The sequence below is a fragment of the Chinchilla lanigera genome, unplaced genomic scaffold (genome assembly GCF_000276665.1).
Source record: "Chinchilla lanigera isolate Chin_1 unplaced genomic scaffold, ChiLan1.0 scaffold00066, whole genome shotgun sequence".
NCBI lineage: Eukaryota > Metazoa > Chordata > Mammalia > Rodentia > Chinchillidae > Chinchilla > Chinchilla lanigera.
This window is the reverse complement of record NW_004955467.1, coordinates 1,246,290-1,269,432: the sequence shown is the minus strand read 5'-3', so window position 1 is coordinate 1,269,432 and position 23,143 is coordinate 1,246,290. Positions and strand designations below refer to the sequence as shown.

Here is a 23,143-nt window from a genome sequence, read left to right as displayed (position 1 = left end):
GACTCAACTTTTCTGGCTGTTAGTTTCCTCATCTCTCAAATGAAGCAGCTTGCTTGTAATCAGTGGTTTTGAAATGATCAGTTATAGAACCTGTTTTTCCAACTCACATTTCTGTAGAAGTAAGGTTTGAAAACCAGAAGATGTAATGATCTTTTCTTTTGTCTATTTCCACATATATTCTATTGTGCACTGGTTAATACAATAGCCACCGACCCACTGAAACTAAGTAAGATTAAAACTTCAGCTTCCCAGCCCCATCCGTCTCCTGTCAAGTGCCCAACAGCCACATGTGGCCTGTCTCTCCTGGGCTGCCATCCTCAGAGAAAGTCAGGCAGGCCAGCACATGTACTGTGTGCACATGGTGGCATGTTCTGCACCCTCACCAGACACACATGGATGTGGAAAGACAGTTTTGGTGAGGAGGTGAGGAGACCACACTCTGAAGTCAGAGGGCACGAGGTAAATCCTGGCTCTGTCGCTTACTACTGGGATAACCATTACTGTGCAATTATGCCCTAAGTTTCTGTACCCTTTAGATGGATGCAGAACAAATGCCTCACAGGACTGCAGTCACGATGAAATGTGCCAATAACAGGTAAAGCATTTAGGGTAATCTTTGTCATACGGCAAATAGTCAATGAATGCTAGTTCTACTGTGCATCACCATGGCCTACTTTCTTTTCTTCTAAATGGCACATATACATCCATCATCAGGATGGATGTAATAGGCCACTTATGTTGCTTCTAGTCTTTTGTTACTAAAACCATTGTTGTGATATTATTCTTACATGTACATCTCTACAAACAGATAGAATGAATTTTGATAGGTTCTGCCAAATTGCCCTTAAAGAGATTCTTCCACCTCATACTCTGCCCCCTTAACAACTTGTGACAATTTCCCTACATCACATAGAATGAGTCCTTTTGTGATTGGTTTATTTCATTTAGCATAGTGTCCTGAGGCTCATCCATGCAGCACCATGATCACCCATCCTGATCTTGTGTGTACCTTCTCCTGTCCACATCCTCCTACTCTATGCTGGTTCAGAAGTCCTCATCTTCCTTAAAACTCCCAGAAAGGACACTTCAGGCCCCTAGAACTACTGCTCTGACTGGGAGACTACCAGCTACCATTACTTCAAAAGCCTTACAGACTCTGGAGCCAACTGAATTAGACCTACATCACCAGGGTGGAAAGACATAACTCATAAAGGAAATGTACAAAGTTTTAGAAAACAGCTTGATTTTGGTCATATTATGAGGCTCTACCACTCCAAACAGTATTTTGAGTAAGAGAGCAGAATTTTAAAGGAAGCAGCCCTTCTATATTTGTACTTATTAAGAAAACCATACCTAATAACAGGAATTTATCCTAAGAATTCTATTCTGAGACCAAGTTTAATTTATATGAGACAAATAACCTTCAACCCAATGTGAACTTCCCAATCTTAAAAATACTAGTTCAGTCTCTGAAAGCATGAGCCTCTTGTGACTAGACTCTTCTTTTCCCCAAATGAACATTTTATGCATAAGAAAATGGGAAAAAATGCTGAGCACAGACTCGCTTGGTGTTGTTATCATCTAAATCGACGAACATGCTCCCTGGTAGATGGCCTGGTTCACACTTTGAGCACACTTGAACCTCACAGGCCCTTGGCCTGAACTGACGGCCCACAGGAGGAAAGAGGATGAGGATGCTCTGAATTAACCTCAGCTCCTAACAGGAGGAAACACTCTTATAATATTTTATTTTGAAAATATTATTTTACTTCCTAACACTGGCATTAGATCCAATATTTCTACATATATGAAAACATGTACACTGACAGTTTTTAAAAAATTACCTTTAACTGTTACATAAAAAGTGTATACATTTATGGGATGCCATGGGATGTTTCCACACATGTATATATTTTATCGTTCCAATTAGGGTTAACATGTCTATTTCCTCAAATGTTTATCATTTCTTGGCAGAGAAAACATTCAAAATCCTTTCTTCTAGCTTTTAAAAATATTTAGAGATAGCCAGGTATGGTAGTCCACTCCTGTAAGCCCAGCACTCAGGAGGCTGAGGCAGGAGGATTGCCACAAGTTCAACGCCAGCCTGAATTACAGAGTCTGTCTCAAAAAACAAACAAAACAAAACTAAACTAAACTAAAATAAAAAGTGATGCCATCTGCCATAAGGCCTTCACCAAAGCTAAGCTGATGTTGATGCCACAGGCCAAACTTCCACAACCGTGACCTACATAAAACTCTTTTCTTTATGAAGTACCCAGCCTCATGTACTTTAAGAAAATGGTCAGAAAATGGACTGACATACCTGGTGACAGTCACCTGTTGGCCCAGCCCATGCATAAGGCACACACTTCCTGTTTTCCCTAGGAAGTGTCCCTGGTAAGAGCAACTGGGCCTAGGCTGTGTTTCCAACTCTGATTTCTGGGTCCAACAAAGCCAGCTTAACCTTTTCTCATAAATGTAATTGGCTCTAGAGCTGTATATTAAAATTTTTGCTGTCGATGTTTGATTGGAAAAGATGTTTATTCTGCTCAAATTTAACAAAAATTGACTTTAACTTTAAACCTCACAATTACCCCCATAGGCTCCTCAGCTTTCAGTCAAGATTGCACGTATCTTCCCACCTTTTCAACCCATATACCTTATCATGTAGCCATGAGATGACTGGAAATCTAGATAAAGGAAATCAGTAAGTATGTTACAAATGCAAATAATCTCATTTCTCTTTCTCTCTTTTTTTTTTTTTTTTCAGGTACCTGGAATTGAACTCATGACTTTATGCTTGCCAAGCAGGCGCTGTGCCGCTGAGCTAAATCCCCAGCGCCCTACAAATGCAAATAAAATAACAAGAACAAGATAAAACACATAGTCATAGCCACAGGAATATGTGAATGGGTTACATTTTCCTGCTAGAGGTTTCAGATTAAAGCTAAACTAAGAAATACACCTGAAACAAATGACTAAAAAAGGATGAAAATAAAGGAAATATAATGACCTCATACAAATAAATGGAAACATTATAAATATAATAAATGTAAATTATATCACATATTGACATACTATAAATGTAAATATATCAGCATTATATTGATATCGTAAAATGTAAATTTTTTACTTGAAAGGATTAACTGAAGTAACAGTCGTAACCTACCAAGAAGGTATAAATGCTAGGAATCTTCATGGTTGAAAATATCTAAAACAAAAACTCCGGAATCAAAGATTATGACCAAACTCAAAGTTAGAGTTAAGACCTCAACACACTTCAATTAGAAGTCAACAGATCAATGGGCCATGAAGTGAAGAATACACTCCATCCCTTAGCCAGGCTCAGGGACCAAGGGCGGGCTTTGGCACACACATGTGACAGGCAAGGAGTGGAGGGTGCTCTGTATCTGTGCAACTAAAGGGTCCTTTCAGATGACTTGCACTAGAAGAAAAGAACATTTGGTCTCAAGGAAAATTTAAGTATTTAAGTATTCATTTTTAGAGAACACAGAAATTGTCTGGAATTTTCACATTAAAGGTTTCCCAATTGCTACCCAACATTTTTTAAAAAATTAGGTTATCACTGGTCAGTCTGGAGCATCAGAGTCTTATATTCAGAGTAGAAAACACTTCCTTTGGTTCAGAATTAATTCTGTCACCAAACTTATTCACAGAAGGCAGTAAAATATCTACTGTATTCTGCAATATGTATATGTAAGGTTTTAGTGCTTGTAAACATCATAACAAAAAAGCCAGACCTTATTATAAAATACAAAACTTCATTTATACCTAAACCATACAATGACAAGCCAAATGTTCCTTTATTACTAACAGAACATAAAACAATATTCTTTGTATTAAAGAATAACCATAATCGAGTGGAAGTTTTCCCCTTGGAACAATACTCTACGACCAAGTTGGAATTCTGCTTCCTGGAATATACATTTTCCCACTAGGAAACATATCTATGTTGTTAATTGTATTAGTGGGTTAAAGGAAAAGAAATGATGTTTGATTTTTTGCTTTTGCAGTGCTGGGACCTACTCCAGGGACCTGAACATGGTAGGCAAATACTCTACCACTGAACTACATCCTCAGTTTGGGAAGAAAATTTTAAAAATCATACTTACATTTCAGTAAATGACAAAGAGGTAATTGATATAATTCTCATTTATTTAAGGGATTTAAAAAGTCCTCTCAGGGGCCTGGAATATAGCTCAGTGGCACAAGCGCCTGCCTGGCAAGCGCAACGCCTTGTGTTTGATTCCCAGTATAAAACAAAACAAAACAAAAAAATCCTCTCATTAAGCTCAAAAGAGAAGTGAGCTTCCTTTAGTTAAGAGAGTATTTATCAAAACACAATACAACAATCATATTTAAAGATGAGATTAAAAAAAAGATGATATATTAAAGTATCTGTCATTATAGTGGCATATGCCTATAACCTCAGCACTCTGGGAGGCTGACTGAAAAGTTCAAGCCTGGCCTGGGCAATTTAGTGACAGGGAGATCCTGTCTGAAAAATTTTTTTAAAAAGGGTTAGGGATATAGCTCAGTGAGACCTTGGGTTCAACCTGTAATAACCCCCCCAAAAAGGGGGGTAGGAGTAAGAAAAATTATGAGATACACAAGATCATAAAAGGAGAAAGATGGTGTGGTAGTGTGCACCTACAATTCCAACACTCAGGAGGATCACTGAGAGTTTGAAGCCAGCCTGGGCTACATAGTGAGTGAGATTCTGTCTCTTAAAAAGCCAAATCAGAGATGGCACAGGCCTGTAATCCTAGCACTCAGAAGACTGAGGCAGTAGGATTGCCATGAGTTTGAGGCCAGCCTGAACAGCAAGACCCAGTTTAAAAAAAAAAAAAAAAAACCAACAGAACAAAACAACCCAAACTGAAACCAACTGAATCAAACCAAACCAAACCAATTCTGAAAAAAGCCCTCATTTTGAGGAAAAACAATGACCACACAAACAGAAAATTACTAGCAGAGTAATTCACAGAAGAAATACACACAGGAAAGAAAAATAGAGGATTAACAAACTATAACGAAAAATTAGAAGAAATGTCATTTTTTCCCCTCAGACTGAAAAAGATCAAAAATGTTGATTCAGAATAGAGAATCCACAATCATATATTGTCTATGGAAGTATAAACAGAGTAATTCTACAGAAAATCAATTTGATAACAGATGGAAAAATGGAGACACCAACATACTGTTTCACAAAGTAAACTCATTTCTAGGTATTCATTTTACAAAAACAGAACAATTTCACCGATGCTTAGCACAAACACAAAAGGCATGATATCCACCATGGCATTTTTACTTATAAAAATTGAGGTAAAATTTTGTAACAAAATTTTGCCATTTTAAACTTGTTTAAAGTGTACAAGACAGCAGCGGCTTTTAGTGCACCCACAGTGTTGTTCAGCCACCACCTCTACCTAGTTCTAGAACATTTTCATCTCCCCAAAAGGTCACCTGTACCTATGAAGCAATACTTCACACTCCCTCCCTCTTCTCCTTGGCCCCTGACAATCATGAGTCTGCCTTTTTTTCTATGCATTTTCCTATTTGGCATCTTTCATATAAAAGGAATCATACAAAATGTGGCCTTTCTATGTGGCTTCTTGGTTTCAACATGACGTCACCAAGGCCCATGCAGGTTGTGCCAGACTTCACTTCTTGTGAGAGCTAAAACAAAGAGTCCAGGTCCAACAATTGCTAAGACTCATGCGACTTAAGAGGGAGTCACAGCTGCTCAGAGCTGCTATAGTTCACAGATCTATCATAGTGAAATGACATAAAACCCAACCAGTGAAGAGCCAGGCATGGTGGCATATGCCTGTAACTTTAGGTACCAGGAGACTGAAGTAGGAGGTTCACAAACTTGAGGTAAGTCTTGGCAGCTCAGTGAGACTGTGTTGCAAAATAAAATTTTAAAAAGGGCCAGTGATGTAGCTCAATGGCAGAACCCTTGCATAGCACATGTGAGGTCCTGAGTTCTATGCCCAGCACCATAAAGAACATCAGCAAAAGAAAAGGACACATGGAATGAAGTCCAGAGGACGCAGGATAAGCTTCTCAGAGTCCTCTCCAGAGGAATCAGAGGACATGCTCAATCCCTCACCGAGTGGCTGCAGCAACGTGCATGAAATGCTGATCTGGGAAGCCGTTAATGACCTGGTGTCCAGGTTTCCCTGGGGACTGGTCCCGCAGGCGCCTGCCCCTTTGCCTAGCACATGCCACATTCCAGATATCCAGGAGGAAAACAGTCATTTAGCACAGACTATTGTTTGAAAACAGTTTCGGCACAGTGAGCCACTCTTATCAAATAGGGTGGGGGAATCCTGCAAGTGCTAGCCATGTGAGCAGCCTTTATAAGGACAGCCACACTGGGTCTGCTACATTCACTCTTTTCTGCACGGCGGCAAAAACACGGCTGCCAACAGCATCCAGGTTTCTCACAGTGTTATCATCTTTCAGTTTTATTTCCAGCACTCCTGAGAATGGGCTGATGGGCCCATCCTAGACTGTGACAGCTGCTTCTGTGGTCTCTGAGTGTTCAACTTTTTGGCTTATTTGGGCCTCACTGAGTGAAGAGGAATTGCTTTAGGCTGCGTATAAAATACATGATAAAGTTAGTATATATAAGCAACAAAATTTTATTCTAAAATATTTTTCACTGTAACATTAAAAAAGAAGGGCAACATGAACATAAAACTAGTGGGATATCTGACCTTATTTTTGTGAAACTAATGCATCAATGTCTATCCAGTTCGATGGAAGTGGTTGCCCAAGTTTAATAACCAAATAGGGAAACTTACATGTCTGCATAATAACAATAAACATCTGTCTTCACAGGCACACACAAGTGAAGGTAGGTTGAAATACTGCTACTGGTCATCATTGCACTTTACTCACCAAGTAACCAAAGCACACTTGGGTTTCAGTTTAACTGACTGTGGGTGGGAGGTACAGGAAGCAAAGTGGGCACTGTATCCTCTCCCCACTGTCACCCATGCAGTCCATGCCTGAGCACTGCAGTAATCCACGTTCGAGTACCAGGCAACTGAGTCATGAAAAAAAATCACTAAAAATAACATAACGTTAGAAGTTTATGATCTCATGGGCATGAATTACTAGTTGTCCAAGGCTCCATGCAGATCAGGCTCCAGCTCACTGCAGGTGAAGGTGTGAGTCCCTCCCCAGCTGTTGTACAAACCACCTCACAGGTCTTTTTGCACCCTTTCTCTTGACATTTTTGCTCAGAAAGTCATTCTTATGGCTCAAAGCTTCACAGATGAAGGCATGCACACACACCCAGGAGTGGGGAGGGTGCACTGAAGCATTCCAGCTCGAGGGAGAAAACAAACTAGAAGGATCACGAGGAGACTGTGTGTCTACTGCCATTTGGGAAATAAGGACCATTGGCTTTATTTTCCAGCAAATTCTACTCTTGCATCAGTTGTAAGCCAAGGCATATGCCATTTAAAATGTCTTCACAAATCACTGTGTCATAAGCTGCAGAGAACCAGAGAGGATGGGTGAAAAGTGGCCTCTATAGAACCCTAGGATGACACTCATTTCCTACTGGAAATCAATCAATCAATCAATCAATCAATCTATCTATCTATCTATTTTTGAAACAGGGTCTCATTATGTAGCCCAGGCTGGCCTCAGACTTGCAGCAATCCTCTGCCTCAGCCTCCCAATGCCTGTGGGATTATTAGGTGTGTGCCACCACGCCTGGCTTTGGGAATCTATTTTTGTAATGAAGTCAGGAAAAGGGCTTCTCTGATGAGAGTTAAAAGAGTACCAAAAAGAGTTTTTATTTTTATAATTGTAGTCCTCAAGGGATCTGTCTCAAAAAAGAAAACACACAGAGCCCAAAGGATCTGATATTTCATAGGCTGCTTGCTATGGGATAAGCATATTTCAGTTCTTATCTGTGAGAATTCAGAGACTGAAAAACAGAAGTTGCCAGCAGTATGGAAGCTGTCCAGATTCAAAAGAAGATGCAGTTTGGACAACACAAAAGCTGTTTTCTTTCTTCAGAAGAGAAAAACCATGTTAAAATCAGGCTTAAAGATGTCATTTTGTCCATTAGAGATGATGTAGGTATCCACACTACCTGAATTCTTATAATACAAAATCAGAAACTACATATATAAACTTTCAAGTAAATCCCTTGGCTGCTGAATCCTTGCTTAGTATTTGAAAAGCAAGAACCAAATAGGATTTGAGTAACAAGAACTCTTTCCTAGATTTATCTAAGGCAAGGGGTCAGCAAATTTTCTTTAAAGAGCCAGATTATAAGTAACTTTGGTTTTATAGGTCATCTACCCAAAAGATCTCTATTACACTACTCAGGTCTGCAATTACAGCAAAAGTTGCAGTAGACAGTATGTATATGAATGGTGGGCTGTGTTCCAATAAAATTATTTATAAAAACACATAGTGGGCTGGCTAGATTTGCTTTTGGGCCACAGTCAACTGACACTTTATCTAAACAAAAGCTTTTATCTTTTGTTCAGACCCACATTTTTACCATTTCAAATGGCAGAAATTTTGATCATAAAAAATGTTCATTTTTACTATCTTTATAAAATAAGAAGCTGGGCATGATAGTATAGGTCTGTAATCACAGCACCTGGTAGGCTGAGGCAGGTGGACCGCTCAGAGTGTGAGAACAGCCTGAATTATACAAAGCAAACCCTGTCACAAAAAAACCAAACAAATAAACAAACAACAAACGGGACTATGACAAAATGAGAAAATTATGAGTTACATACAGTTTGTGAGAATCAGGATAAGGACACTTTTAGGTTTTTAAAAATCCATCTTCTGTTTATATCTTAACTTTATTATATTTTGTTTTTTGGGGGGGTACTGGGACTCAAACTCTGGACTTCATGCTTGCCAGGCAGGCACTCTGCCACTGAGCTAGATCCATGGCTATATCTTAATTAAATTAATTAATTAACTAATTAATTAATTTTGGTCTTTCTGAGACAGGGTCTGGATATGCAGCTCAGGCTGGGTCTTGAACTCATTTTGTAGCCCAGACTGGTCTCAAACTTGCAGTGATCCTCCTGCCTCTGCCTCCTAAGTGCTGGGATTACAGGCATGCGCCACCATGCCAGGCTATATCTTAAATGTAAAAGATACAATTTTAAAAAAAATTATTAGCTTGTTAACTGTCACATGGTTTGGAGTGAGAGAGCAAAGATGTGGATGGGAACCAACCCAACAGGACCCTAAAGCCCATTCCTGGTGTTATAATTCCAAAAGAACATACCTTCCATCAGTATTGCTTTCTGCTTTAAACTTTTTTTCTCAGAAAAAAAAACCTGGTTTAATTATTGACTGTGATATATCTTTATGACCTTTTCGCTCAGACTTTCTACCTCCAAATTATAAAGAATGATATAAGAATAAAATTCAATGCAAAGAATATATTTGGGTTGAGTTACAACAATAAAATGACTGCTTGTGAAACCCACCTCCCAAATAAAAACTAGATACCACATCTTGCCTCTGTTTTACTGTGTTGTTTTATTTCAATTATGTCTTAATGAACAAAGTAAAACATGTACTTTTTAAAGAAGTTACAGTTTAAGATGTAGTTTAAGTAGCATTCTTATCTCACCGCCCTCCTCGTCTATCCCCACCCACCATCTCCCAGCCTCCTACTTAGGCTCTTCTATTTGTATTATTTTTAAATAAATAATGACTCTGGGGGATGTAAGTCATACACCATAGACCTCACCCTTTTACAGCATGCTGTTTAGTAGTTTTGAGTACATTCGTGAGGCTATGCAACCACTACACTACTTCCTGTGCACCCTTAGCACACCAGAAGAGGCCCCGCCCCACTTCCTGTCACTCTTCATTCACTGGGGCCTCCACCCTCTGAAATCCTGGATTTACTTTCTGTCTCTATATATTTGCCTAATATGGACATTACATGTAAGTGGAATCATGTAACGTGTGGTGTTTTGTGTTTGCCTCCTTTGCTTTAAAAAGATAGTTTTGGGGCCGAGTATATAGTTCAGGGAGCTCCTGGGTTCAAGCCTCATCACTAAAAAAAAAATTTTTTTTAAACTATTTCTTCTAGTAAAAGCAATACATGTTCATTGTAGAAACTGTAAAAAAAGGAAACAATCACCAATATTTCTTTACAAAAGTGAAATACTGTAAGTCTGTCTGAGAATCTGCTCTCTTTCCCCCTTTTTTTCTTGTAACAGATTGAACCCAGAGCCTCACACTTGTAGGCACTACCTCTGACTGAGCTACGTCAGTTTATGCTCTTTGACTTGGCGTAGTACAAAGCTTTTTCCTGAGCCATTAAATTTCCCAAACATGATGTTTAAAGGTTTTATAGTAATATATTTACACATATATATTCACATGCCATACTTTATGATTCTCCTACTGTTAGTTTAACAGTTTATAACATATCCAGTTCTTTTTAAGTAATTATAAATAAAACCATACTCAACTTGTTTGTAATTACATCTTTACAGGTGTCTATGATTACTTCTTTGACACAGATACCTAGAAATACAAATTAATTCTATGTTAAAGGGCATTTTTTTTTTGAGATAGGGTCTCACTATGTAGCCCTGGCTGGCCTTGAACTCTTGGCAATCCTTCTACCTCAGTCCCTTGAGGGATCATAGGTGTACACCATCACGCCCAGTGTGATTCATGATACATGTTGCTAAATTTTCTTCCCAAACCTGCCATCCACGTGCGCTGCAAATACTGGTACAGCAGGATTATCATTTTGATCACTTCATTGTTAAAAAAAAAACTAATAGAATAAGTAATGAAATTTCGTTTGCATTTCTTTGACAACCAACAATTTTAACATTTAATTTAAATAATGTTAATATTTTATTTATAATTATAGTTATTTTTTAAATTTAATTTTAAAGAGAGTAGTAAATGAGGAAAAAAAAAAAAAAGAACAATAGCAGCACACCAGCATCACAAACATAAACAAACCAAAGCAAGAACATTTAAAGTGAAACAGGGTTTCAAGGCAAAATGACAGGAATTAACAGTGGTTGTTGTACTACATATTGTTATCTTCAACTACACTTTTCAGATTACCAGATGTGAGAATGGAAGATTGCTCAAACCATTAAAGAGAGTAAGAAAATAATTATTAGATAAAACATTAGCGATAATACAGAGTTTCACTAGACAAGATGGTAGGAATTCACCATGTTAGTTCCACTGCATATTGTTCCCTTCAAATCAGTTGCTCAGATTATCAGATATAAGCATCCAAAATTGGTCAGCACATAAAAAATTTTAAGCATGAACTGTTCCTTTCAATACATCTTCAGACATCAGCAATACAGTCATCACAGCTATTCATATTATAGTTATTAATTTAAAATAAATCTTTTAACTCATATGGAGTTCACTATATTAAGCTCAAGGATCTGGAGGCATAGGTAGCTTTCAGAGCCTGTGACACAGAGGTTACTCAAAACTCTGGAAGGCAGGGCTGTAAACAACAAACACAACTGAAGGCAAGTGAGTGGTTACAGGACGTCACATAACGGTTCCGGCTGGGGTACGGCAAAGGGCAAGTTACCACCTCTGCTTTGAGGGTGCACACCAACCCAGGAGCCTCCAACCTTATTTCTACCAGAAGTAATAAACCCATTATTCAAATGCTCACCTCTCCAATCTCAGCCCTACCCACTGCATATCCACTTGGCTGTTATCCCCAGCTACTACTTCTTCACTCTGCCTCTCAAACATAACAAGTTCTTTCTGCCCAAGGCCTTTGCACTAACTGTTCCTTGCCTGAGATTTCACCCGATCCATGTCCACTGGGCTGGCTCTTCTTACTGCTCTTGTCACAGTACAAATGTTGGCTCAGACAGGCCTCTCTTGTCCAGAGCGCCCCTACACTTTTGCTTGCTTCTAATTCTCTGCAGAGCCCTGGGGCCTATTCCCTTCCTTTTTTGTGTTCTTTCTTTGTTGTCTGCCCCACTATCCTGACCTACCCCACTTTTGGAGATGTAGACCTAGCTGCTGAGCACAGCACCTAGCAAACCCTCTGTACTCACAGGTGTGGGTTCAACCAATCTCAGACTGGAAGTACAGTCAGTATTAAAAGAAACTGCACCTGTATTACACATGTACAGACTTCCTGCCATTACTCCCTAAACAACACAGTATAATGAACTATTTACATAGTGTTTACATTGTATTAGGTAATGTGAGATACAAGCTTTAAAGTATATGAAGGACATGGATAGTAATATGCAAATACAACACTATATATAAGGGACGTAAGCCTCCATCAATTCTGGTATCCTTGAGAAATCTTCAAATCAATCCCTGTGCATACAGAGGGATGACTGTATATTCTTTGAGTGTGTGTATGAATAAGGTTAGTTGGTGACCCCCTTCTCCTCACTTCCACCTTGATCTAAAGCTGGTTTGGTCATTCCACAGTCAGTACTCACTTGACTGACTGGCTCAGGTCAGTGCTGGAAGTGTCCATATGATGTTTCTCCCAGAAACTGCCATGAATCAAAACTACTTCTATGTTGACAACAGCACCCAGTTTTCTTTCTTTCTTTAACCCTGGTTTTGGGACTGGAATCCGAGGACTTGCCCATGGTAGGCAAGGACCCTACCACTGAGTGACGCCCCAACCCCCAACCCCCAGAACTCTGATGTTTAGATGCTGAAAAGCTCCTTTCTTGCCTTCTGTATCCTGGGGCCCCCTCTTAGATCCTTTTCAAGCACCGCCCCCAAGACCATCAACAGTGTCAAGTGCTTCTTAGCTTGAAATCTCTGACATCTACCCCAAGCCAGAGAAAACTCTTGATTAGGGGAGGTACACAAGGAAACCTCCTTTTTGCTATGTTTTGGTCATTTTCCCTTCACTGAGACAAAATACCTACCACCCACAACTTAAACTTCAAAGAGAGGTTTATGACATGGTCAGCAGGCTCAGTCAGAAGCAGACTAGTAGAGGGGCACAACAGAGGAGGAGGTGCCCACCCACAGCAGCCAGGATGCAGAGAGAGAGGGCGGAACCAGTGACAGGGATCGCACTTTCAGGGACCAAGCTCTTCTGATCAAGCCCAACCTCCTAACAACATATTTAGCTGCCAAACTCATCAATAATGAACCCAACGATGAGTAAAGAATCCCCATGATCCAATCATCTTCCACACACAAGACTCTGAAGGATCTTTGGACCTATGTCATAACCCATATAAATGGGAGATTTCACAAGGGCAGTGGCTATAGGCAGGGGGTGTTCTTGTAATTCTGTTTGTCATATCTACCACCTTGGCTTTTACTCCTTCAGAATTCTAACTAGTAATGATATTAGAGTTGGAAATTTCTCCATCAAAATACAAAGCCAGGCACAACAGGAGACAAGAAAGGGAGGGATAGGGTTCCCCGGGCCAGGGCTCCCTAGCTAACAGGCAAATCACCAAGTTTAGGCACAAAGAGTAGTTTTTAGGGCTTTTCTGGATATCTGAGTTATTCCAAAGAAGTCCCAAGGATGTCTGAGTTGAACAGAATGTGTGGAAGGGTCTCCTCTCCAATGAGAGCCATTTCGAGCTCAGGGAAGGCCTCATTCCACAGAAGGCTCCATATGAATCCCAGGGCCACTTCAGGACCCTAGAAGTTGAGTCTGAAGCTTGCTACATGGGTCTTCTTGCTACTCACTTCCTAGTGCTGCTGAGTTCAAACCAACATGTGTACCTACAGTCCCACTGAGGCAGTGTATAGTGGTACACGCCTGTAATAGCAGCTATTTGGGACACTGGGGCTTGAGGCTTAGCAAGTTTGAGCCCAGCCTGAACAACTTACTGAGATCTTGTCTTAAGATAAAAGAGCTGAAGATATGCTTCAGTGGTAAAGTGTTCCTTGGCTCCATCCCCAGTACTGCAAAACAAACAACTGATACAGTAAACAAATTCCAACTCATATAGTAACTAACACAGACCCCGGGGTCTAGTAGTCACCCCCTTATTCACAGTTTCTTCTTCCATGGTTTCAGTTACCCACAGTCAATTGTGGTCTGGAAATATTAAATAGAAAATTTCATACATATAACTTTTTTATGGTAGTATATTGCTAAAACTGTTCTTAAATTACTGCTCTATTTTATAACTGTTCTAGTTATCACCATTAATCTCCAGTTTTATAACAGGTATGTATAGAAAAAAACCCTAGTATATACTGTCCGCTCACTCAGCACTCCCAAACCTCTTTCCTTGCTTTATTTTTTTCCACAGCATCCACTCTCTTCTAATGTAGTATAGATTTTACTTTTTAAATTAATTGCTAGTGTCCACAAGAAGTTCTACAAGAGTCTATCTCATTTATTGCCAACCCCCAGCATCCAAAACATTACCTGGCATTGAGCAGATCTCTCCACAACAATTCATTACTGAATTAATATATCGATGAATTTGACATGGCGCATCATATAATACTTTGTTGCAAAAAGAAAGCTATTTTAAGTCAAAATATACACAGCTACTGGGCTTCCAAAAGACTATGAACCACCTGAGTTTTCAATAATTTATTTTGGCAATCTGATTCTGAGAGACTATGCCTCTAAGGTATCTTAGACAAACAGGCCTAGACAAAGAATATTTTGTGAAAAGCAAGTAAGACACATATGTTTTATATTTCTCTCTAAATAGCCAGACATTTAACAATGAGTGAAAAACACTCTTCAGGCAAAATGAATTGTGGATTTCATTAAATGTAAATGTTTTGAAAACTAATCCAAGATGTTCATGAAAACAAAAAATTTGCTACAGCAGGAAATACTATTCTCAGGAGTATAATTGCACATATCTTCCTGTCTATCTTCTCTTGGCTACCTAATTATACTAATATTACATCACAAAGGGCCGATGCCTTATGAAATTTAAATAGTCTCTTTATATCCTTCTGACACTTCCTTCAACTCATCTGTGCACAGGGGAAGCAACAGCACCCAACAGTACCCGCACTGCCAGTTCAGCCACAGTCACAGCTTCATATCTGACTATTCTTTTTGTTTTCTTCAATTTTCTATAATCATTCCCGTTTCCTTCATACTAAAACCTCCCATACTCAGCTTCCACTCTCTGGATTTCCTGTTTTGCTTCCTCAGCTGTGTGGCTGAGAGGTCAACAAACGCCAATGATGTTGGGTAGCCTCCATTTTCGGGACAGTTGGACCCTTGGACTGGGGCTGACACTGGATGTACAGAATTACTCAATGGATCAAGAATGGGCTAGAAGCAAGTGTGTCCTCTGGAAGCCTCTGTTATCAATCATAAACATGACTAGGTTTTTTTCTTTCTTTCTCTCTTTTGTGTGGAACTTCAGACTGAATTCCTGGGCCCTCATACTCAGCTCTATCCCCAACATTTTTGATTCTTTAATTTAGAGATAGGTTCTTGCTAGGATGAGGTTTGGACTTGAGATCCTGCCTCAGCTTCCCAGAGTGCTGCGATTACAGGAGTGTGCCACCATGTCCATCTTTTTTTTCTTTTTGACAAAGAAGAAGGCAATGCTAAAATTACCAAGATGCCAGATACTTATATCCCTGAGTAGATTCTGATGTTAAAGACAGTGAATGGCTGTTATGGCTTATACCTAGATGTCCCCCCAAAACCTCATGTGGTTATAGGTAGGGAGTTTTGGAGGAGGCTGGACTAAAGTGTGTAAATGTGGATTAAGGGTGTGGGTAATGGAAGCCCCACCCTAGGTAGCACCAATCAATAGGTTTGTAGATTGAATAAAATATAAAATGACAGAAAAAGGCAGGCTTGCTGGGGCTGCTTCACTATTTCCTTCCTGCCTGCCATGGACTATTTCTCCCTTGCAATGCCCCTCTGCTAAGATATGCTACCTTGGAACCAGCTAACTGTGGATGGAAACCTCTACAAACTATGAGCTGAAATAAACCTTTCCTCTACTAACTTGTGGGTATCAGGTATTTTGTCTCAACAATGAGAAAAGTAACTAAGACAGTGGCTGACAACACAAGGAGAATCTCAGCTGTTTCTCAGCTATCTGGGCTGGTGGAGGGCCCAGTTACTTGCTCGTTTCTTTTCTGCTCTGTTCCTGCCATCCCTGAAAGCTTGAGGCTGGGAAGGAGATGTGGTAGCACTTCAGAAATTTTAGAAAAATGGAATAAAAGTAAGTGATGATTGAGCTTCATTCAGTAAAAGAACATAGGAGCTTGCAGTTTTAAACAGGGTATCTATCTAATGTGAACAGCAGAACAGTAAAACTTCTAGAAGAAAACACAGAACAATATATTTCTAACTCTGGATTCTTACAAAAGCACTGGCTATTACAGAAGACTGACCAATTATGCTTAATTAAAATTAAAAGTCTTCATTGCAAGAGTGAAACTTCAAGCCACAATGGGAGAAAGTATTTACCATACATCTCTTTGACACAGAACTTATGTATAGCATATATAGAGAACTTCTAAAAACAGTAAGGAAGAGAAAGACAAGGTGATAAAAAATGGGCAAGAGTTGGGTGTGTAACTCAGTTGCAGTGTGTACTCAGCATGCATGAGGCCCTGGGTTCAGGCCTCAGCACCACCATAAATAACATCAGATCAGATCAGATCAGATCAGATCAGATCATAAAAATGACCTGAGGGCTGGAGATACAGCTCAGCGGCACAAGTGCCTGCCTGGAAAGTGCAAGTTCCTGAGTTCAAGTCAGTACCAAGAAAAAAAAAAAAAAAGACGTGAGCAGTTCCATCTCCACAAAGACTATCCAAATGGCAATCATGCTTAATTCATACCATTAATGATCCATGTCATTATCCAACAGGAAAATGCAAATCAAAACCACAGTAAGAGCCAGCCATGGAGGTGCACACCCGTAATGCCAGTACTTAGAAGGCTGAGGCAGCAAGATCACTGTGAGTCTGAGGCCAGCCTGGGCTACATAGCAAGACTTTGTCTCAAAAACCCAAACCAAACCAAAGAAAACTATAAGAAGGTATATTTTATCTGAATATAGTTTACCCTACATATTTACCCAAATGAGCGAGTAATGAAGACCAACAATACCAGGTGTTGGTGAGAATGATCTCTCAGAAATTGCCAGTGGGACATTCATTACACAATTACTTCAGAAATCTGGCACTGGCTACTATATCCTATGGCCCAGTATTCCATTCCTAGGTATGTATCAAACAGGGATGAGAATATACGCATTCCAGGACACCTGTACAAGAGCACACCAGCACTATTTAAAATGGCCCCAAACTAGAAACAACTCAACTGTCCATGAACAATACAGTAGATAAATAATGGTATAATCATATAACATGTTACTAAATGGTAAAGAAAATAAACTATAGCCTTATGTAACACAAAGTATAAATCTTACTAACAATACTATGTGAAAAAGCCAGACCCAAGTATTATATAGCTTTTTGTTCCATTTATGTAAAATTGAAGTGTAGACAAAATTAACATAGTGTATTTAGGGACACAGACTTTCATAAAAAACTGAAATAGAAGGCATGGAGGTCAACAGGCATCTCAGGAAATAGTGAAAGGTCACCACTGGAAAATAATACAAAAATTGTGAGGACTGGCAATGTTCTGTTTCTAGATGAGATAATAACTCAAGAACTTCTACTTTATATTTCATGCATTTTTATCTCTGTATATGGTGTTTTGTAATAAAAAGGTTTATATAATAAAGCTATATCAGGTATTACTTCCTTGTCTAATCTCTACAGAAAACAAATACTGTCTTCCTAAACCAGACACAAATGTTAAACCAAAACTCTTAAACTTAGACAACTCTTAAAGCCATAGAAAGAAAGTTTTTATAAAAATTTTGGATGACAGCCTCTTGGGGCCTTTGTGTGATTAGGAAAAGGTACCTTTGGGAGTATGACTTAAGAAAAGCTGTCTCCAGGTTGCAGCAGTCCTACCAGACAGTTCATGCCTTCTGTGAGCAAAGAAAGGGCATTCCTTTCCTATAGCTGTCACCCTGCATTTTGGGCTCTGGCTTGTGGACTGTATGTACACTGCCATTCAGCCCAACTGCCTCCTCATGTGGGGGCCCTGTGCAGCACACAAGTACAAACCCTCCATGGGACTCCTCCCAGGAGAACAGAAAGATTAACAATTATATGTGAATTAGACCACCAAGCACGTGCGCACCTGGAACACGTCCTGGCGCAGGACCACCACTATCCCACTGGCTGCACCTGCCCTTACCGCATAGCCTTCTGTCTTCTTCTGGCACCATTTCAATAGTGCATTGCGTTTGGAGCCACCATATTCCCGGGCCAAGGCTGCCAGAGGGTCTCTTCTTTCCACACTGGTTAGAAAGAAGAATACACAGTAAGGAAAAGACCCTGAAACCCTCAAATGTGTAAGAAACAGATATCTAGCTCAGCAAAAGCAAAATCTTAGCTTTATTCAGAGAGACGCTAATGAGACAACCAAACTAGTCACATTAGTAATAATTTTATTACCTCATGGGGTAAAAGAAAAACTAAATTGTGCTTCTGCATATAATTTAGGGAAGAGGGTTTATTTTGTTTTAAAATCCAGCCAGCCACCCATTTCTTTGTTTAGTGAAGCATAGTATGATTTGAATTAAGAATACCTATACCAAAACCACTCTACATGTCTCAAGGCTATACCTATGACAAATTAGATGGGAAGGTCATACTCAAAATACAATTGGCTGGTTATGATGGGAATGAAGAGGAAGGGAAATCAGCAAAATACAATGCTTCAAAAGGAGGAGCTTTACATACACCAAGGGATACTCATTTTCCTTCATTTGTGGAACATTAACTCAGCTCTGAGTACACGATTTAGCCAAAGTTGAGGTGACTTTACTAAACATCAGCATCTCAGGAGCAAGAGGGTATGTGCCTCATACAGTTAATGCCCCAATTTTTCTATCAATACTGGCATTAATTTTTATGCTAGCCAAAAATTCAAATGTTAAAAAGGGATTTAAGATCACATAGTTCCTTCTGTCGTGAATATCATTAACTCAGAACTACATTTCTATAAGATTTTTTTGTGGGGGGAGTATTGGGAATCAAACTCAGGACCTTACGCCTGCCAGGCAGGTGTTATACCACTGAGCTAAACCCCTAGCCCTCCTGTAGGATTTTTATTCAGTATCTTATTTCCCTCATCCTATGGGATTTTTGTACAGTACTCTATTTCCCAAATATCATGTACTGCAGTACTAGAAAAGAAAGTGGTTGACCCCAGGGGAACAGAATGCAAAGGAGGTGCCTCTATGAAACATTTAAGGTTACTGTGTCAGAGTACTTCGTTTACTCCTAGGATAGATATCATTAGGATACAGACACAAAAATGCTCATGGCAAAACTATAGTAGGAATAGTTAAAAAAAAAATTTAAAATACCCCAATGTACATCAATAGGGAAATGCCCACATAAGCTGTAATATAGTCACACTGTATAGTAAGAAAAAAAATTAGCAAACTGTAGATGTATACAGAAACAATTGTGAATGAGACGAGATCGTACAATGTTTTCACATATATAAAATTTTAAATATTCAATAATATAATTTTTATATTGTTTTGGGATGCAAATATGTGGTAACGTACCAAAAAAAAAGGGCAAGGAAAGATAAATACTAAATATAAACAGTGGTAGCACGCCTGTAATCCTAGCACTCAGGAGGCTAAGGCAGGAGGATTGCTGTGAGTTCAAGGCCAACCTGGGCTACATAGCAAGTTCAAGGCTAGCCTGAACTGCATAGTGAGATCCTGTCTTAAAAAAAAAAATACATATATACACACACACCAATGTTTACCTTGAAGAGAAGACTGAGGTAATATAAATAAAAAGGGTCTGAGAAGAAATTTCAAAAGTATTAATTTTCTCTTCCTTAAATTGGGAGGTAGGTACTGAGGTAGATTTCCATTGTCCAGTTATTCTTTATGTCTTTCACATATTAATTTTTTTGGCATTACTGGGACTCAAAAGAAGAAATCCCACAGGCTGGTGGGATTGACATGATGAGAGGCCTTAGAAGTTGCTTTGGATTCAGGGTTTACCAGAGTTAAATTTATTTGGGAATGTCTCCCAAAGGCCCACATATTATAACACAATCCTCAGAATGGCACTGTTGGGAGGCGGTGGGACGTTGAAGAGATGCAGCCCAATGGGAGGCCTTTAGGTCTTTGGGGTCAGACCATTAAAGGGAATATGGATGACTCTCTGACTCTTTGCTCTCCTTTTTGCTTCTTGGTCCTGAGCTAAGCAGTTTTACGTTGGGCCTGATGTGATGCCTTGCCATAGGTCCAAAGCTACAGGGTCAATTTACCATGGACTAGAACCTCAAAAACTGTCAACTCAAATAAACCTCTTTTCCTAAGTTGATCATCTCAGGTATTTATTATAGTGACAGAAAGCTGATGAATGTAAAGTCCCTCTGATTATTCCTTGTTTCTCTCTCTCTCAGCACAGGAACAGGCTTTCTGTGAAGTCCTCTTTTCTATCTAGCCAGATCCACCAAGAAAGGAACACAGCTGCCTTCATTCTTCTAACTCTAATTTTGCTAGCCAGAAAAGACTAACATCATAGGAAGTAAGACTGAGGTCCAACATCATGTCTAGACTCAGAGGACCTCTGTCTCAAACCACTGTCGGTTCTCCGGGGCCCATTTATCTGCCTGAAAAATAATATACTATTTCTCTAAAACTGCTTACACCCTCACTGTCCTATCTTCTATGAAGAGAATATTTAATCTTAAGATAGAGAGGCCTGTTCTTTGAGTTGCATACTGGGTTTCATATTTTTGCATGTTAACAGATGTTATATACTTTCCCTTTTTAATTTACTGTCAATTTTTCATATACTAAAATTATCAAACTTTCATAGGAAAAGTTTAAACTTCTCTTAAGAATCCATCCAATATTTAATAAAAATATTTTAAATAATTTTAGAAAGAGGAATAAGTGATTCTAGACTTCAGGAATATGAACTAAAGTATAGAGATTTTAGGAATATAGTTCAAATATGAATTTAAGTTTTCCTTGTACAATTTGATGACTATTTTTCTTTCCAGGTGTGACAGATCTGAAAAGTCATTTTCTATGAGTTTCTTTGATCAGAGTTGCTGTTAACTACAAAGTCCTGGTGACCACATCTGGCCTTATGTTATCCCTTAAAACCTGACAAATTAGAGAAGACTGAAACAAAAGACTTTCTGAGTGAGTAAAAGAAGCACTCACCAAATATTTTTCTTAAAAGTATGATTTACTCTCCTCCATATTTAATGATACAGGCCAGAAACTTCTTTTTGTATGTGTTTTTTTGCTGTTGTTCAGGCTGGCCTATGTAGCACAGGCTGGCCTCAAATTCACTGTGATCCTCCTGCCTCAGTCTCCCAACTATTGGGATTACAAATGTGCACCATCATGTGTAGGTCAGGAACTTCTAAATAAGTCATTTTTATCCTGCCATGGGTTAATCTCAATGACATGTAAAATTGAAATAAATTAATTTCACTAACAACTTTTCATGATGAAAGGTATACACAGTGTATGTTGTAGGCATTTCTGGTACCAATCTGAGAATACTACTAATTCTGGTCCTTAAAACCTGTTTTGATTACTGAAATGTCTCGCAGATAAACAGGACAATATATAATATCAGGGGCTTTAGATACAACCTTTGGAACACATGACTTCATCTATTTGGGTCCAAATGTAGGTTACACCCAAAATGTACAAGATCTGAACTTACTCAGACTTTCATAAATTGTTTTATAATACTCATGGTGATAATTATAGTATTTATGATAAAGTTCTTACTTGTAACATAGCCAGTTTTGTGTATTTATCCACCCATTCATAAGTAGTGAACAAAATGCTATGTGTGTAGCACAGACAAGGGTGGAGGAAAGTTAACAAAATGTAAGACAAAATATTTATTATCCATTAAATTACAGCCTTTCTGGGGAAAGAGGTATGTACTGTGCAAGCTAGTCACAGTACACAAAAGCATAGGAATCAAACACTCAAACGAACATAAGACACCAAAGTCAGAGAAGGGTAATGCTGCTACCATGGTTAGTACAAACTTCATGGAAAGTTTGGTGCTGAAGGAGAAGCAGCATTTAGAAGTGTGAAAGGACAAAAGGAAGGCAATTCAAGCTGGAACTTTATAAACAAATACTTGCAATCAGAAATGTTCATGTTACATTGCAAAGGAAGAAGTAAGACAGGCTTGGATAGAGTGAAGGGCTGGGTCATGCTGGCAGGTGAGTGTGGGTGGTGTCAAGCTGCGGCACAGCTGAAGACCAGGATGAGCACTGTGGATGACAGAGTCACAGGAGGTTTGTGAGAGGTCTGCAGGCAGGATGCACACAGTGCCTCAGAAGACCACCCAACATAGAGAAGCAGGAAGACACAGGGGGGAGGGGAAGCAGGGGAAGGAAGTTTCCTGGGGCCTGCGTGATCAAGCATACTGAAAAGGAGGAGGTGGCAAAGAGATGGGAACAAAGACAGATTCTTGGTGACCACTGTGCCTACCTCACTGTTCTTTCCCTCTCCTACTGCACCCTTCCATCCTCACTAAAGTCCCTTTAAACACTACTCTCAAAAATCCCTCTTTAATCCTCTTCATATGCCACTGTGTTTGATTAATCCTTTTTAAAGAGCAGGTCTGATCTTAACTGTTACTCAAAAACAAAAACAAAATCCCACAGGCTTAGTGGTTCTCCACTGCTTTACCAAAGTAAGTATGAATTTCTTCACTGGCAATGAAGACTGTTTGCAGCAGGGCCCTAGCCTGCCTTTCCAGCTCTAACAGCCTCATCATCCGTCCTTCTACCCAACCAATACTGACTGAGAGCCTACTGTATGGGCTGGCGGAGTCCTAGCCCTCAGCAAGCCCAGGGTCTAGTTCCACAGCTTGCTCATAATGGCATCTTTACAACCCCTGGCAGAAATGCCACTTCTCTTTAGAATTCCGAGCCAACTAACAACCCCTCAAGTACTCTGCATGCCATGTATGTACGTATGTATGTGTGTGTGTGTATATATATATATATATATATATATATATATATATATATATATAAATAGCA

The 23,143-nt window shown here is 39.3% G+C and overlaps 1 protein-coding gene across 11 annotated transcripts in view; it reads right to left on the bottom strand.

The window, feature by feature from the left end:
• LOC102008930 (cytospin-B) overlaps positions 1 to 23,143 on the bottom strand; it is a 278,140-nt gene that overhangs the window by 33,446 nt on the left and 221,551 nt on the right. For all 11 annotated transcript variants that reach the window (XM_005399302.2, XM_013522199.1, XM_013522201.1 and 8 more), the window contains one exon: positions 18,269 to 18,371. In XM_005399302.2, coding sequence (XP_005399359.1) covers positions 18,269 to 18,371 — 103 coding nt within the window. The remainder of the gene's footprint in view (positions 1 to 18,268; positions 18,372 to 23,143) is intronic.